Source organism: Mchenga conophoros, linkage group LG12, assembly GCF_057382185.1.
Source record: "Mchenga conophoros isolate Kocher_MC1m ecotype Shallow Benthic linkage group LG12, M_conophoros_male_GT1.1, whole genome shotgun sequence".
Taxonomy (NCBI): Eukaryota; Metazoa; Chordata; class Actinopteri; order Cichliformes; family Cichlidae; genus Mchenga; species Mchenga conophoros.
This window is the reverse complement of record NC_140537.1, coordinates 26,572,763-26,586,075: the sequence shown is the minus strand read 5'-3', so window position 1 is coordinate 26,586,075 and position 13,313 is coordinate 26,572,763. Positions and strand designations below refer to the sequence as shown.

At 40.3% G+C, this 13,313-nt stretch overlaps 1 protein-coding gene across 1 annotated transcript; it reads right to left on the bottom strand.

Annotated features, from left to right (window-relative positions):
* Positions 1–6: 6 nt before the first annotated feature.
* Positions 7–13,280, bottom strand: ostf1 (osteoclast stimulating factor 1). The gene is made up of 10 exons (XM_085294842.1): positions 13,122–13,280; positions 9,627–9,673; positions 6,482–6,532; positions 6,135–6,198; positions 5,937–5,990; positions 5,588–5,695; positions 5,251–5,300; positions 4,903–4,981; positions 4,146–4,244; positions 7–1,891 (listed from the first exon to the last, which is right to left on the bottom strand). The coding sequence occupies exons 1-10, from the start codon at positions 13,153–13,155 to the stop codon at positions 1,833–1,835; spliced, it is 645 nt and encodes a 214-aa protein (XP_085150968.1). The 5' UTR covers positions 13,156–13,280; the 3' UTR covers positions 7–1,832.
* Positions 13,281–13,313: the final 33 nt, after the last annotated feature.

Genomic DNA, 13,313 nt, shown 5'->3' with positions numbered 1-13,313 from the left:
GCTGTATTTTTGGGTTCTTGTATTTTTTGCCTTTGTGGAATGTCATCAACATGCCGACTTTGTAATAAAGGAAATCTTTAACTTTTATGAATTTATTTATGTTGGTCTGAGGAAACTTTTTGGAACATGTTCTTTATTGGATTATTATAATTATTAGAGTTTACAACCTTATTACATGTTTTCACATGTGCATTTAGTAATGAGAGGAATTTGTTTGGATGAGAGGCTATGAGTAGTTAATTACACTCACTGCTCACTTTGAGTATGCCTTAGTACCGTACATAGTTGGACACCCTTTTGCCTTCTGAGTTGCCCTAATTCATCATGTGGTTCATAAGTTGCCAGAAACATCCCTCGGAGATTTTGGTCCATTTTCAGATGATGATATCGTACAGCTGGTGCCGCAAATCCATAACGTGAATCTCCCGTTCCACTACATACTGTGTTGAGCAACCATCAGAAGACAGGTACACATAACGTTCAACAATTTATTAATAATAATACTTAGACAGGCTGTAGTGTTTAAATGATGCTCAGTTGGTCATAGGCTAATAAATTATCCCCCACACTTTTCCGAACTGCATGATTGAGCCACATTCAAAGTTTCTTCCCCGTTGTGATGCTCAGTGTGAATGCAGACCGTGTCTACATGCAGAGTTGCTGCCGTGTGACTGAAGGATTTGATACCTGTGTTAAAGCTGAACAAGTGTACCCAATAAAGTGGTCAGTAAGTACATAATCCCACTGCACTGCTTCTGTCAAGACACATTTCTCTATTTTCTTTCAAAAATATCCATTCAGTGTACATTATAAGTTAAAAAAAAATCTTTATTTGAGATTGAAGAAAGAGCAGACAGAAATCCTGAACAGTCCTCTTAAGAAATTCATAACCTCTGAAGACAAACATGTTCACACTGAAGAAGAGAAAAACAACCGCAAACACTCGCACGAATTTACATTTAAGGCACTTTTCCCCCTCAATCTGTTAGAAAGCAGCAATAAAACCAGAAATATGCTCACAAGATGGAAATCAAAAGCTTGAAAGAGTTCAGAGTAATGTTTAGTTTACATGAGGAATATTATTTTTAATTACAGTGAGCTGAAAGCAGGCTCTTAACAGCGGTGGAAATGTTATAAAAACACAAGCAGTATAGAGTTCAACAAGTGAGTTTACTGCTAGATGAGATGCTTACACATACTCCGGCCACATTAAGCCCATTTATGCACATCGGTTGCATGCATAATTTAAGTGTTGAGAATATATGTGGGGAAATCTATTAGGGGGGAAATGTTGGAGCTAAATACATGTTTAATAGTCTTCCTAATGTACATAAAGGTTTGTAGTTGTGGTAATGTGTTTCCAATTCCTTCTGCTCATGTTTGTAGTTCAGCAATTTAAGTGGAGCTTGAAAAACTTAAGTAGAAACACACCAGATCAATGTTTAATCTGCATTGGCACTTTAATAGGTTAAACATAAGCTGTATGTTTGGAATGTGTTTCTAAGAGTTTTGGTCCCTTTTCTGCTACTACATATACTCTGCCCTTCAGCCCACAGTGCACAATCGATTCTCCAAGACAAATCCCCCACGTGTGGAAATCCACTCGGGGTAGAAAAAGCAGGCCAACTGTAAAACACACTAATTCAAAGCTCAGAGACTCGCACTGAAGTGAGGCTGAGGGCAGAGGAGTGAGGTGTTTGAACAAAATAACTGAACTAAAATGAAGTTACAGTTACACAGCAATTCCACTTTAGGTCCTGTAATAAGACTCTGCAAGGATCACGAGCCCCAAACCCAATGGAAGACAGAGGTAATGGTTTAATGGGGCCAGCTCAGTCAGAGTCCTCATCGTCCAAATACTCTTCAGCATTGCTGTGTATGCGGGTGGTTTCTGCAACACAGGAAATGGATAGTTAATGACAAACATACTGCACTATTTTTACATATTATGTGTAACTGCATCATCTCTGTACACTTCATGTCTTTCCTCAACTGACGAATGGGGGGGGGGGGGGGGGGGGGAGAAATAATAATAATATTTTATTATATATATATATATATATATATATATATATAAATAAGGGGTGCAACGATACACAAAATTCACGGTTCGGTTCGGTTCGATACTTTGGTGTCACGGTTCGATATTTTTTCGATACAAAAAAATGTTCATGCCTTTTTAATTTGTCATTTATTAAAATTATAAATATATATTTTAACTCAAAAGTACAGTTTTTAAATTTAACCCTAACCCTTGTGCGCGTTTTTTATTTTGACAGCGAATGCGCACCTGCGGACCACTTATGTGCACCCCTGGTTATTTAGCTCGTCATATTGCAGCCACAGAAATTCTTTTGTCCATGAAACCATAAAGCTGCACTTTCTTTTTGCCTTATAGTCTCATTTGTCATAACTTCTCCGTTTTGTGGTAAGCTTTTCTTTGGCTGTCACTTCTTCACCCTGACCTGTCTTATTTGGCTCAGCAGAACTAAAATATATATACTGCTACTTTTACACACGACTCACATAAGCTCAGCGATTCTCTGCGCGATCAACCTCTCACATGTTTAAGCTTGCTGCGGGAGATTTCACTTGTCATGTTTGCATAGTAAGCTAACGATTAATAAGACGATGTCAGAGGAATTGGTGCACAAATTATCATCACTCACAGATCAGTGCTGTCATTGCAAAGTGAAAGCAAAAAAACAAGCGCAAATTCAAACGCGACTTCAATATGTCACATATTGACAGTGGCTCACCGATGCCAATGACATAATTACCCAGCTACATTTCTGAAAGAATGCAAAAGCATTGACATATATTTTTCCTACAATAGCCCGACGGGCAGGGCAGAGAGATTTTTGTAGCCCGACTGGAAAGATCGCTAGCTCCGGGACGTCGGGCTAGCGATTTTGCAAGCCCTGTATCTGATTGAGGAATCACTCATCTTTGGAAAAGAGAGTTTATTACAGAGAAATGTCTCTTTCCAAAATAAAAGCTATACTATCCGCTTCTTCTGGGCTATATTCTCAGCAGCATAAGGAGAATCACGTGCTAACAGCTGTCTAAATGACTCGGCTAAAGTTAGTAGCATGCTTGTTGTTTTTGTCTTTGCACTAGGATGATGTCGGCGTAAATGTGCAGTCATATTCGTTGTGTTCCCACTAGTGCTTTCAGGTTAATCTCGTTGAAATGACCTTAACGCCACAACACGGCAAATCTCCGTTAACGAGCTACCGCCGATCGCCCCGTGCATGGGGCTAGACGGCCAACACGTTAACGAGCTAACTGCGCTAACACACTAGTTCCCACCCATGTAATTGAGCATTGCATGGCACATCCAACATACTGTTTTACTTTAGTCCATGACTCGCTTACCTTCAGGGTCATACGTCACATGAAAACCAAAATAATTCCAAACGCCAGATCTGAATGAGGGTGGGGGAGGTCCATCTTGCAAGGAGAGCTTAACTTCTGTCTCGCTAGCTTGCCCTGCGCTCTTCCTCCTGACTATGCTGTCTGTGTTGAGCGCTCAGTGGATCTGCGCTCGACAGTGCAGCCTAGGCGGAGTAGTCGAACACAGATTCACTGAGCGCTCAACACAGACAGCATCGTCAGAAGGAAAGTTGATAAAATAAATTACAAATGTTGTATTGTTGATACATATGCGTACCGAACCGAAAGCACTTTATCGAACTGTTCAATATCGATACGAATATCGTTGCACCCCTAAAAAAAAAAAAAAAAAAAAAAAAAAAAAAAAATAAAATATCTATATATATCTATATCTCTATCTATCTATATCTCTATATCTCTATCTATCTATCTATCTATCTATCTATCTATATCTATATCTATATCTATATCTATATCTATATATATATCTATATATATATATATATATATATATATATATATATATATATATATATATATATATCTCTCTCTATCTATCTATCTATATATATCTATATATATATATAGTTCAGTTCTCCTGTGATCAGCTCAGTAACTACAACAAGTGACTCTTGTGGTAGGTGCTGAACTTACACTAACTGAGCAGAGAGAGTTTCTGGGACTGTGAGATTGTGTGAGTGTGTGTGGGTAATGCTGTGTGGCTGCTCCGTAACAGCAGCTTTACTTACGGCCTCCCTGCCTCCTTTTGATAAGTGACGCACACTGGGCATTCGTGGCCATGTCCACAGCCAACTTGTTCTCATTATTCCTGATGTCTATTCTCGCATCTGAAACAAACATAAATAACATAAATTTTCACCTGACATCCAGACTGGTCTGCAGCTAGAATTTTTCTTTTAACTTGAAAGCCTATCTTGCCACCCACCTTTGCTTGGATTAAAAAGACGTTATTTGTTATACAAACTGAAGAATTATGAGTATGAGTAATCCAGATCCTCGGGGTAGATTTAACAGGAAATGCAGGCTTTTTCTTCAATAATACCCTCAAGTGGCAAGATCTACTTTTTTTTTTTTTTTTTTTTTTTTTTTTAAATCAGCCCAACAGGATGTGTAATTTTAGTTATGTTTCTATAATGTCAGTACTTTGACGGCAGTTTCCTTGTCTTAAACTACCTATGTATATTTTAATGTCTGGCAGCATTTTTTTTCTTTACGTGTAATTTGTACATAGTACATACAACAGCCAATGAAAACTGATAAAGATGAAACCTGTTTTCATGAAAAACTTTGTTTTAATGTGTGGATCACAGTCACTTATTGTCTACTCAAACTGAAGCCACACGCTCCCATCTCAGAGTTTCATAAAATATTTCAGGAGATTTCTTTCCGTCCATCCCTGCAGAGTTTCTAGCAAAACAGCAAAGATGACCCTGCTGACCAATGTATTCTTTTAAACACAAAAAAGCAACATGGATGGATACTCACTCTTGTTAAGCAGCATTTCCACTATGTCAGAGTAACCCTTCCAGGAGGCAGCGTGCAGTGGGGTATCTCCGAGTTTATTCTGAAACACAAAACATGATTGTTACTGGCAAACACCCTGACAAGGATCTACTTTCACCCAAACCACACAAGGTTTATGAAATCATGACATCATCACACTGAACTTTTTGTTGATCAATTTTTTGTCCACAACAGTTTCTTCTCTGTTTTTCCTAGCATGATAAACTGGGTGTTGAATAACATCAGTTTCCTTACACACGTTAAACTGTTGACACTCCTTCCAAATCTTCTGAATTCTGATTTCTGAATGTGACTTTAAACCTGCCTCACCTGCTGGTTGAGCTCCACATTGGGCTGGGTGAGCAAAAGCTCCACCACATCTGGTACAGAAATACAAGAGAAGAGATTTCATGTTAAATGTTACCTAACAGTAATGGAGAAACAATGGAGGGCAAAGAACAAGTTCCTATTTTCTTGTACTTAACTTTTCATTGGAAACAGAGCTCCCTGTGTGTGTGTGTGTGTGTGTGTGTGTGTGTGTGTGTGTGTGTGTGTGTGTGTGTGTGTGTGTGTGTGTGCGCGCGCGTCTGTCAACATTTAAGATTTCTGAAATGTAATAAGTAGCTGACCCATAATCTCTGACATCAAAAAACTACTTTACTCTTACCTTTATGTCCCCCATGGCATCCCCAGTAGAGGGCAGTGTTTCCAGCCTTATCCAGCCCGTTTATTCCAACTTTATTGTCCAAACATTCTCTCAGCCAGCTCAGATTGCCTGTTTAAATAACCAGTATATACGCAACGAACACACAGAGTCAAATGGAGAACTTTACTAATAATGTAAACAGTGGTACAGGTTTTCAGCAGGAACAGAAACACTGTCATAACAGTCACACAGACAGACAAAAGAGAACTGTCTTAGGATTAAAAAAAACCCTCCTGTATCTAAATGCAGCCAGACCTCAACCAAGAATTAAGAGCAACAAATAAAGACTAGTAGAAATATTGCCATCTACCTCGTTTGGCTGCCTCATGCATCGGATTGTCGATAGACTCTGCCTGCTCAGCCACTGAAAAACAAAACAAGGGCATCAGTGCATTATGGAAAATTAACTTAAGGGACAGAACTATCGTTTTTGTACGAGCTACACCGCATAGTACTGTACTCATTAATATATCTGCTATTTAACTGTGAAATTGAGATGTGTACTCACCATAGTTACTTGGAATTAATCCTGTTCTTCCTCTACATGTCCCTTTCCACCAGTTAGTGTCACTCTGAGTAATAGAGAAGTATTTGTTAAGAAAGAAAAGACCAAAATAAACTAATAACTAAATGAAGCAATAAATTAATCTGCTTCAATACAACACTGAAGTGGGGGGAGGTGTAAAAATGGAAAAATAATAACACAAAAGGAAGGCAAAAAATGCAGAGAAAGCAAGATTATGATTCCACAGAAAGAGGAAGAAAAACTTAAGTTAAATTAAAACTCGATGGGAAACAAAACCGTGGAATAAAAGATGGCTGTTACATGATGTAGCTTCTAGGGTTTCCACTTACTGTGTCAGAGATGTACAAGATGTCTCCTTCTTCGAAATATAACTCATCTGGCTAGAAAATAAAAAGACACTGTTACAAGTTGATAACCGGTGTGTGAATGTGTGTGTGAATGGGTGAATGACTGAATGTAGTGTGAAGCCTTTGGGGTTCTTAGGGACTAAGTAAAGCTCTATACAAGTACAGGCCATTTATAACCATCAGTGACCCAGGATGTGGCATTCACACTTTTCTGACCTCAACACTAATGTCAGATTTGTGTTGTATTTTAAGCAGCCTCCCCCTTTTTTTCTGCAACCAAATCTAGACCAACACATGAAAAACATGAAAGCAACTGGTAACTCAGTTTGGAATTCGGTGGTTTAGACGACTTCTGCCAAAGTGTTTCCCATGTATAGCGCTTACTTGGAGGAAAGGTTTGGTATCTCAATGCTAGGAGTGCAACGATATTCGTATCGATATTGAACCGTTCGATAAAGTGCTTTCGGTTCGGTACGCATATGTATCGAACAATACAACATTTGTAATTTATTTTATCAACTTTCCTTCTGACGATGCTGTCTGTGTTGAGCGCTCAGTGAATCTGCGTTCGACTACTCCGCCTAGGGTCGACAGTGCAGCCTAGGCGGAGTAGTCGAACGCAGATTCACTGAGCGCTCAACACAGACAGCATCGTCAGAAGGAAGAGCGCAGGGCAAGCTAGCGAGACAGAAGTTAAGCTCTCCTTGCAAGATGGACCTCCCCCACCCTCATTCAGATCTGGCGTTTGGAATTATTTTGGTTTTCATGTGACGTATGACCCTGAAGGTAAGCGAGTCATGGACTAAAGTAAAACAGTATGTTGGATGTGCCATGCAATGCTCAATTACATGGGTGGGAACTAGTGTGTTAGCGCAGTTAGCTCGTTAACGTGTTGGCCGTCTAGCCCCATGCACGGGGCGATCGGCGGTAGCTCGTTAACGGAGATTTGCCGTGTTGTGGCGTTAACGTCATTTCAACGAGATTAACCTGAAAGCACTAGTGGGAACACAACGAATATGACTGCACATTTACGCCGACATCATCCTAGTGCAAAGACAAAAACAACAAGCATGCTACTAACTTTAGCCGAGTCATTTAGACAGCTGTTAGCACATGATTCTCCTTATGCTGCTGAGAATATAGCCCAGAAGAAGCGGATAGTATAGCTTTTATTTTGGAAAGAGACATTTCTCTGTAATAAACTCTTTTCCAAAGATGAGTAATTCCTCAATCAGATACAGGGCTCGCAATATCGCTAGCCCAACGTCCCAGGGCTAGCGATTTTTTCCAGTCGGGCTATTGTAGGAAAAATATATGTCAATGCTTTTGCATTCTTTCGGAAATGTAGCTGGGTAATTATGTCATTGGCATCGGTGAGCCACTGTCAATATGTGACATATTGAAATCGCGTTTGAATTTGCGCTTGTTTTTTTGCTTTCACTTTGCAATCGCGCGAACTGTGTATAGAGAGCGACAGCACTGATCTGTGAGTGATGATAATTTGCGCACCAATTCCTCTGACATCGTCTTATTAATTGTTAGCTTACTATGCAAACATGACAAGTGAAATCTCCCGCAGCTTAAACATGTGAGAGGTTGATCGCGCAGAGAATCGCTGAGCTTATGTGAGTGCGTGTGTAAAAGCAGCAGGATTTATATTTGACTACGATGACCTGGATGACTGAGAACCTTCACAGACAGATATATATTTTAGTTCTGCTGAGCCAAATAAGACAGGTCAGGGTGAAGAAGTGACAGCCAAAGAAAAGCTTACCACAAAACGGAGAAGTTATGACAAATCAGACTATAAGGCAAAAAGAAAGTGCATCTTTATGGTTTCATGGACAAAAGAATTTCTGTGGCTGCAATATGACGAGCTAAATAACCAGGGCTGCACATAAGTGGTCCGCAGGTGCGCATTCGCTGTCAAAATAAAAAACACGCACAAGGGTTAGGGTTAAATTTAAAAACTGTACTTTTGAGTTAAAATATATATTTATAATTTTAATAAATGACATATTAAAAAGGCATGAACATTTTTTTTGTATCGAAAAAATATCGAACCGTGACACCAAAGTATCGAACCGAACCGAACCGTGAATTTTGTGTATCGTTGCACCCCTACTCAATGCATGTGCAATCATTCATTTAAGGAAATCCCAAAGAGCTGATTCAGTTCTGTTCGTGTGGACGTAGCTATGCCCACATGAACAGAATTACCTTTTATAGTATGTTTAGTAGGTTATTAATTTTTTCTTAGTAAGTCTGAAAAAAATGACACCTTCTGATGCTAATTTACCAGTGAGACATTCCTTCACTCTTACTTTGAAAGTTCAGTCATTGCTAACAAGCTGGCCCCACCCTTCCCGAATTTAGCTTCACGTACTTGCTACCTTCCTGTCTAGGTTACCATTGTGGTGATGCTCTATATCAGTTAACCACTTCCCCAGTGAGATCTTATCACAGAGATTGATACAATCCACCTACATCATCATGAATTACAGCTTGAAACAGCAGTCCTTCTGCTCAAGACACCTGCTCTGAGCTGCAGGAAGCGTGCAGAGTGGTGGGATGGTACTCCCTACTGAAATGTGACTGGCCCTTCCTGATGCCCACCCACCAGAGCCACTGGTTTGAAGTACTGTTAATATTGTTTTGGCCGACAGCCTAGACAGGACCAGTGGAGGAGTGTATTGATATATTAGTATAAATAAAATCTTCTAATATTTAAGTATAATTAAGATTTTATGATCAAATATTCCGATTTTGGGACTTTGTTTTGATTCCCCTGCCTTGTCATCATCACCATCTTCTAGCTGCCTCTTACGAACTAACTGGAAACTACTCTTAACCCTACACCACAGCCTTCCACACCATTCAAAGTCATTGCAGGCTGCGTTTACTCAAAGTGTAGTTACACTTCCTGGGAGGTGCATATCAGGTTATGGCATAGGGTTAAAAGGATTCTCTGGTTATGTCGTATATTTCCAGCTGAAACACAGTTCAGGCATTACCCCATCCCTAGCATCCTAACCTTGTGAGAAACGCTAAGATTAATTGATGATCAGAATAAAGTTATGAAAGTAAAAAGAAAAAGAATTAATCTCAACAAAGAAAAAACTCTTACTGTCCGTGGGTCGAAGGTGAACAAAGCTCTGAAAACCTTGACTTGGCCTAGTGAAGACAAAAACAGACTAGATGTTAGACACAATATGTGTGCGCACTCTGTGACAAACAAAAGTGAGGTGAAACCACTCCTGGTTAAGCCCCGCAGAACACCCAGCTAGTTTCAGTCCAGTGAGTATACAGGTGAGTGCGTGCAGAAGGCAGCTTCTAATGTGGTAAACTACTCTCTTTTCTCAAGTGCACAAATCAAAGGTGAGACGTTATCTATTATGTAAACAAAAAGACATTTCAACACGTACAACAGGCACAAAAAACAGCATCAACAGTGTGAGTGGTTGTTGTGTGTAGCTGCACTCGGGGCCACTGGTAGCTCAAACTTGAGGTTGAGCTCTGCTGCTGAGTTGCTACTATGCTGTGGCTTTAGTCAACTGCTAAACTACATCAAAAGCTTGAACAGCCATGGTCAAGCTTTCAAAACGTATTTAAATACTTGATATAAACATTTTATATTTCAACTAACTGCCCGTTTCTGGGCATTAACGTAAGGTTACATATAGTCTGCTGTGTTGTTTACAACATAGACACAAAGTTTACTAAACAGACTACTGAGCTGGTTACACTCAGCCCTCAAATAGCGACCCTGTTTTGGTTAACAAAACCAGGATAAATATGCTCTCCTGCAAAGTTAAAGAATTTCCTGTGATTTGCATCGACTGGTAGATAAGCGTAATTTGGACTTCCTTTTAAAATTTTGACACACCCGTTTTTTGTTTTAAATTGGAGACAGATGTTAATAATATGCTTTAAATAATAAACCCAGTGAAAAAAAATATGCGTCCGCCCCACTATTGGTGCATATCTGATATCTTCAATCATGCCTTTATTTGGTTATTTTATCAATCCTTTCAGCTTTAACTTGAAAGATTATCACAGTGTCAACTGTCTAACAGTTATATGTTAAAGGTGTTCACCACAACTAAACACAAGGTGACTGATTCACTGTCTTATGTTTAAATGCAAAGGCCAGTTAGAGTCCAACGTTCCTGATCTCTTTACTTCACAGGCCTAACCGCTGGACTCTGTAAATCCCCTCTGCCTGTGCTGTTACTCAGGATTTCTGTTTAGTGAACACACTGCCTCGGTGTCTCAGATTGATGGGGGCTGAGCTGCCGCACAAGTCCAGCTCTGTTCAAACACAGTAAGCACGTCTGCTTTGCAGACCCATACTGAGGGCCTGTGCTGGCTCAATTAAATTCTTGCTACATTTTAAACCCTGGGCACACAATAAGATAAAAAGAAATCTAATGAATAAACAAAGAAGAAAATTTGTGCCTTAACATGAGCAAAGCAATGACAGTATATGTTTCATCTATTACTGTGTGAGCTTTTTAATGAATTCCAGTTATGTGGTTTTTTTGTACATTTTACTTTATTGCAGCAGCTCTTCTGAAAAAGCATGTCTGGTCATGGTGGTTATGTGATCCCTCAGTCATGTTCAGTGCTCAGTTTAACAACGTAATCTAAACTTCTAATCTGCTAAACCAGAGTTTGCACAGGGCTGCCTCTGTTAAACTGCACATACCTTAAAAACAGAATCATAACCTTCTTGTAAAAATGTGGCTAAGTGGGTGCAAAAAACAACCAACCAAAAAAACCAAAGAAAACATGCTAGCTCTTGTTCAAGCTGAACGCATACCTCGGGGTGCTATTTGGTCACACATGGCTACAAACACTTGCCAATGTTTTTTTTTTTTTTTCCTCCAAAGCCAATTCATGCACAGACACTGAGCACATCCACCGAGCACATCCACCAAAGGGAAAGTTACAGAAAACCAATCCTGAATCTGGATAAAATAGCTTTAGCAGGATGGATCATTTACTCCTGCACGAGCCCCACCGGCCTGCCACCTGTCACTGACAGGCGATCTCACCTACAGCCAGGTGAGGCATCGTGACTGATTCGTCAAGGACTGTGAGGAGCGCAAAAGATTGTGTTTCATGCGGGTAAAGAGATGCGCCTGTGTTTGCTGTGTCAGCATGTTTGTAGACATAAACACCTTTAACTTCACACACGAGGAAGGTTATTTTATGCTTCTCTCCCCATCTGTGAGATGGAGATTTTTTTTTTCTCCCAAACATCTGCATTTACCTGCGTCCACATTTAATTCATAAGATGAGAATAGTGTACTAGGTGCAATTAGCCAACACTACTGCAGAAACCATTGGCTAGAACAGGGGTGCCCAATCCTGGTCCTCGAGAGCTACCGTCCTGCAGCTTTTAGATGCATCCTTGTTCCCACACACCCGAATCAAATGAATGGCTTGTTATCAGGCCTTTGCCAAACATGATGGCATGCTGAAGAGGTAATCAAACCATTTGATTCAGCTGTGTTGGAGTAGGGATGCATCTAAAAGCTGCAGGATAGTAGCTCTCGAGGACTGGGATTGGGCAGCCCTGGGCTAGAAGATGTAAAGAAATTGACTTTTTCCTTTAGAAAGCTTTGATTTGACATTGTGGACATTTAAATGTTTTTCTGTACATCCCAAAGTTTTACAAATCATAGAAACATTAATAGTCACCCAATTTCAATATGGGTAGACCAGCGCAGTAGAGTGCAGCATGGGCACGAACGAAATGCTCAAAAATGATTACAACAATAAATCAAAAGTTGTTTTTTATCACATTAAAGTACAATTTTCTGCCTCCCTCTCATCACGCTGCCTTAAAATTTCATCACAGGTGCACATATGCTGTACTTACAACCATGATCGATGAAATTTTACACTTTATTTAGTAAATAGAAATTCAAAAAACACTTGCCACAGCATTACAAGTTTATTGAGGGAGAAGTCACAGTTTCACTTTTAGCCTCAAACATATGCACCAGGAGATCTGTGTAATTGCTTTGAACAAAGGATACCTATTAAGCTGAATATCGCCTCTCCTTCCTACACAGGCTGCTTGTGTACACCTGTTGCACTGACACAGTGCGTAGGTAAATGCAAACGCTATGACGTGCTCTAACGTTGGTAAGTAAGGTTTGGGAAGAGGTTACCAGAATAATCCGAGCAAGGAGGAAGTAGAGCTGATGTCACTGACCACGCAGACTTATCACCTATTCACCCAAAGCCACTGACTCGCGGTGCTCTCTTTGCATGAGTGATGGAAATAGGGAAGTGACAGAGGCCTGCTGGTAAGAGCTGGATGGCCCCGTCAGTGTATTGAATGGCCAGAAAGCGCTTTCAATAACTCCAACGCGGTCCTGGCAGGGCTAGCGATAAAGCGACACGGCTTCCAATTAAAGTTTAAGACCTGTCTTTCTATTAGCCAAACAAGGTTTCACAGACAAACAACAGAAATCAACCGAGCCCGTGGAGGAGTGTTGAGCGCCCGCCCATTAACTGTTTAACGCCAACAAGGTGCGTTGTCCTCGTATAAACACGTCACAAGTTTAGGTTAAGTTTAAACAACATGTCCTCGTAGTTTTGGTCTTACCTGGCTTGGCTGGTTTGGGAGGAGGCTTCGACATTTGTGAGGCTGGCGGATAAAGCGAAAAGAAACGCGCTGTGCTGTTTCAGTCACAATCGTCGCAAGACTGTCGAGTTCTCTGCTGTTAGCACGCTCAATGAGGAAGTTCGGCTCAGTACGCGGAAAAGTTATTCAGCGCATGCGCCAACCTGTGGCTCG

Excerpts from the sequence above, each read along its gene's own strand:
- ostf1 (XM_085294842.1), bottom strand. The coding sequence starts at position 13,155 with ATGTCGAAGCCTCCTCCCAAACCAGCCAAGCCAG. Across the intron at positions 9,674-13,121 it reads TCCCAAACCAGCCAAGCCAG|GCCAAGTCAAGGTTTTCAGA; the intron begins GTAAGACCAAAA and ends TGTCTTCACTAG. Across the intron at positions 5,301-5,587 it reads ATGCCATGGGGGACATAAAG|ATGTGGTGGAGCTTTTGCTC; the intron begins GTAAGAGTAAAG and ends TTTCTGTACCAG.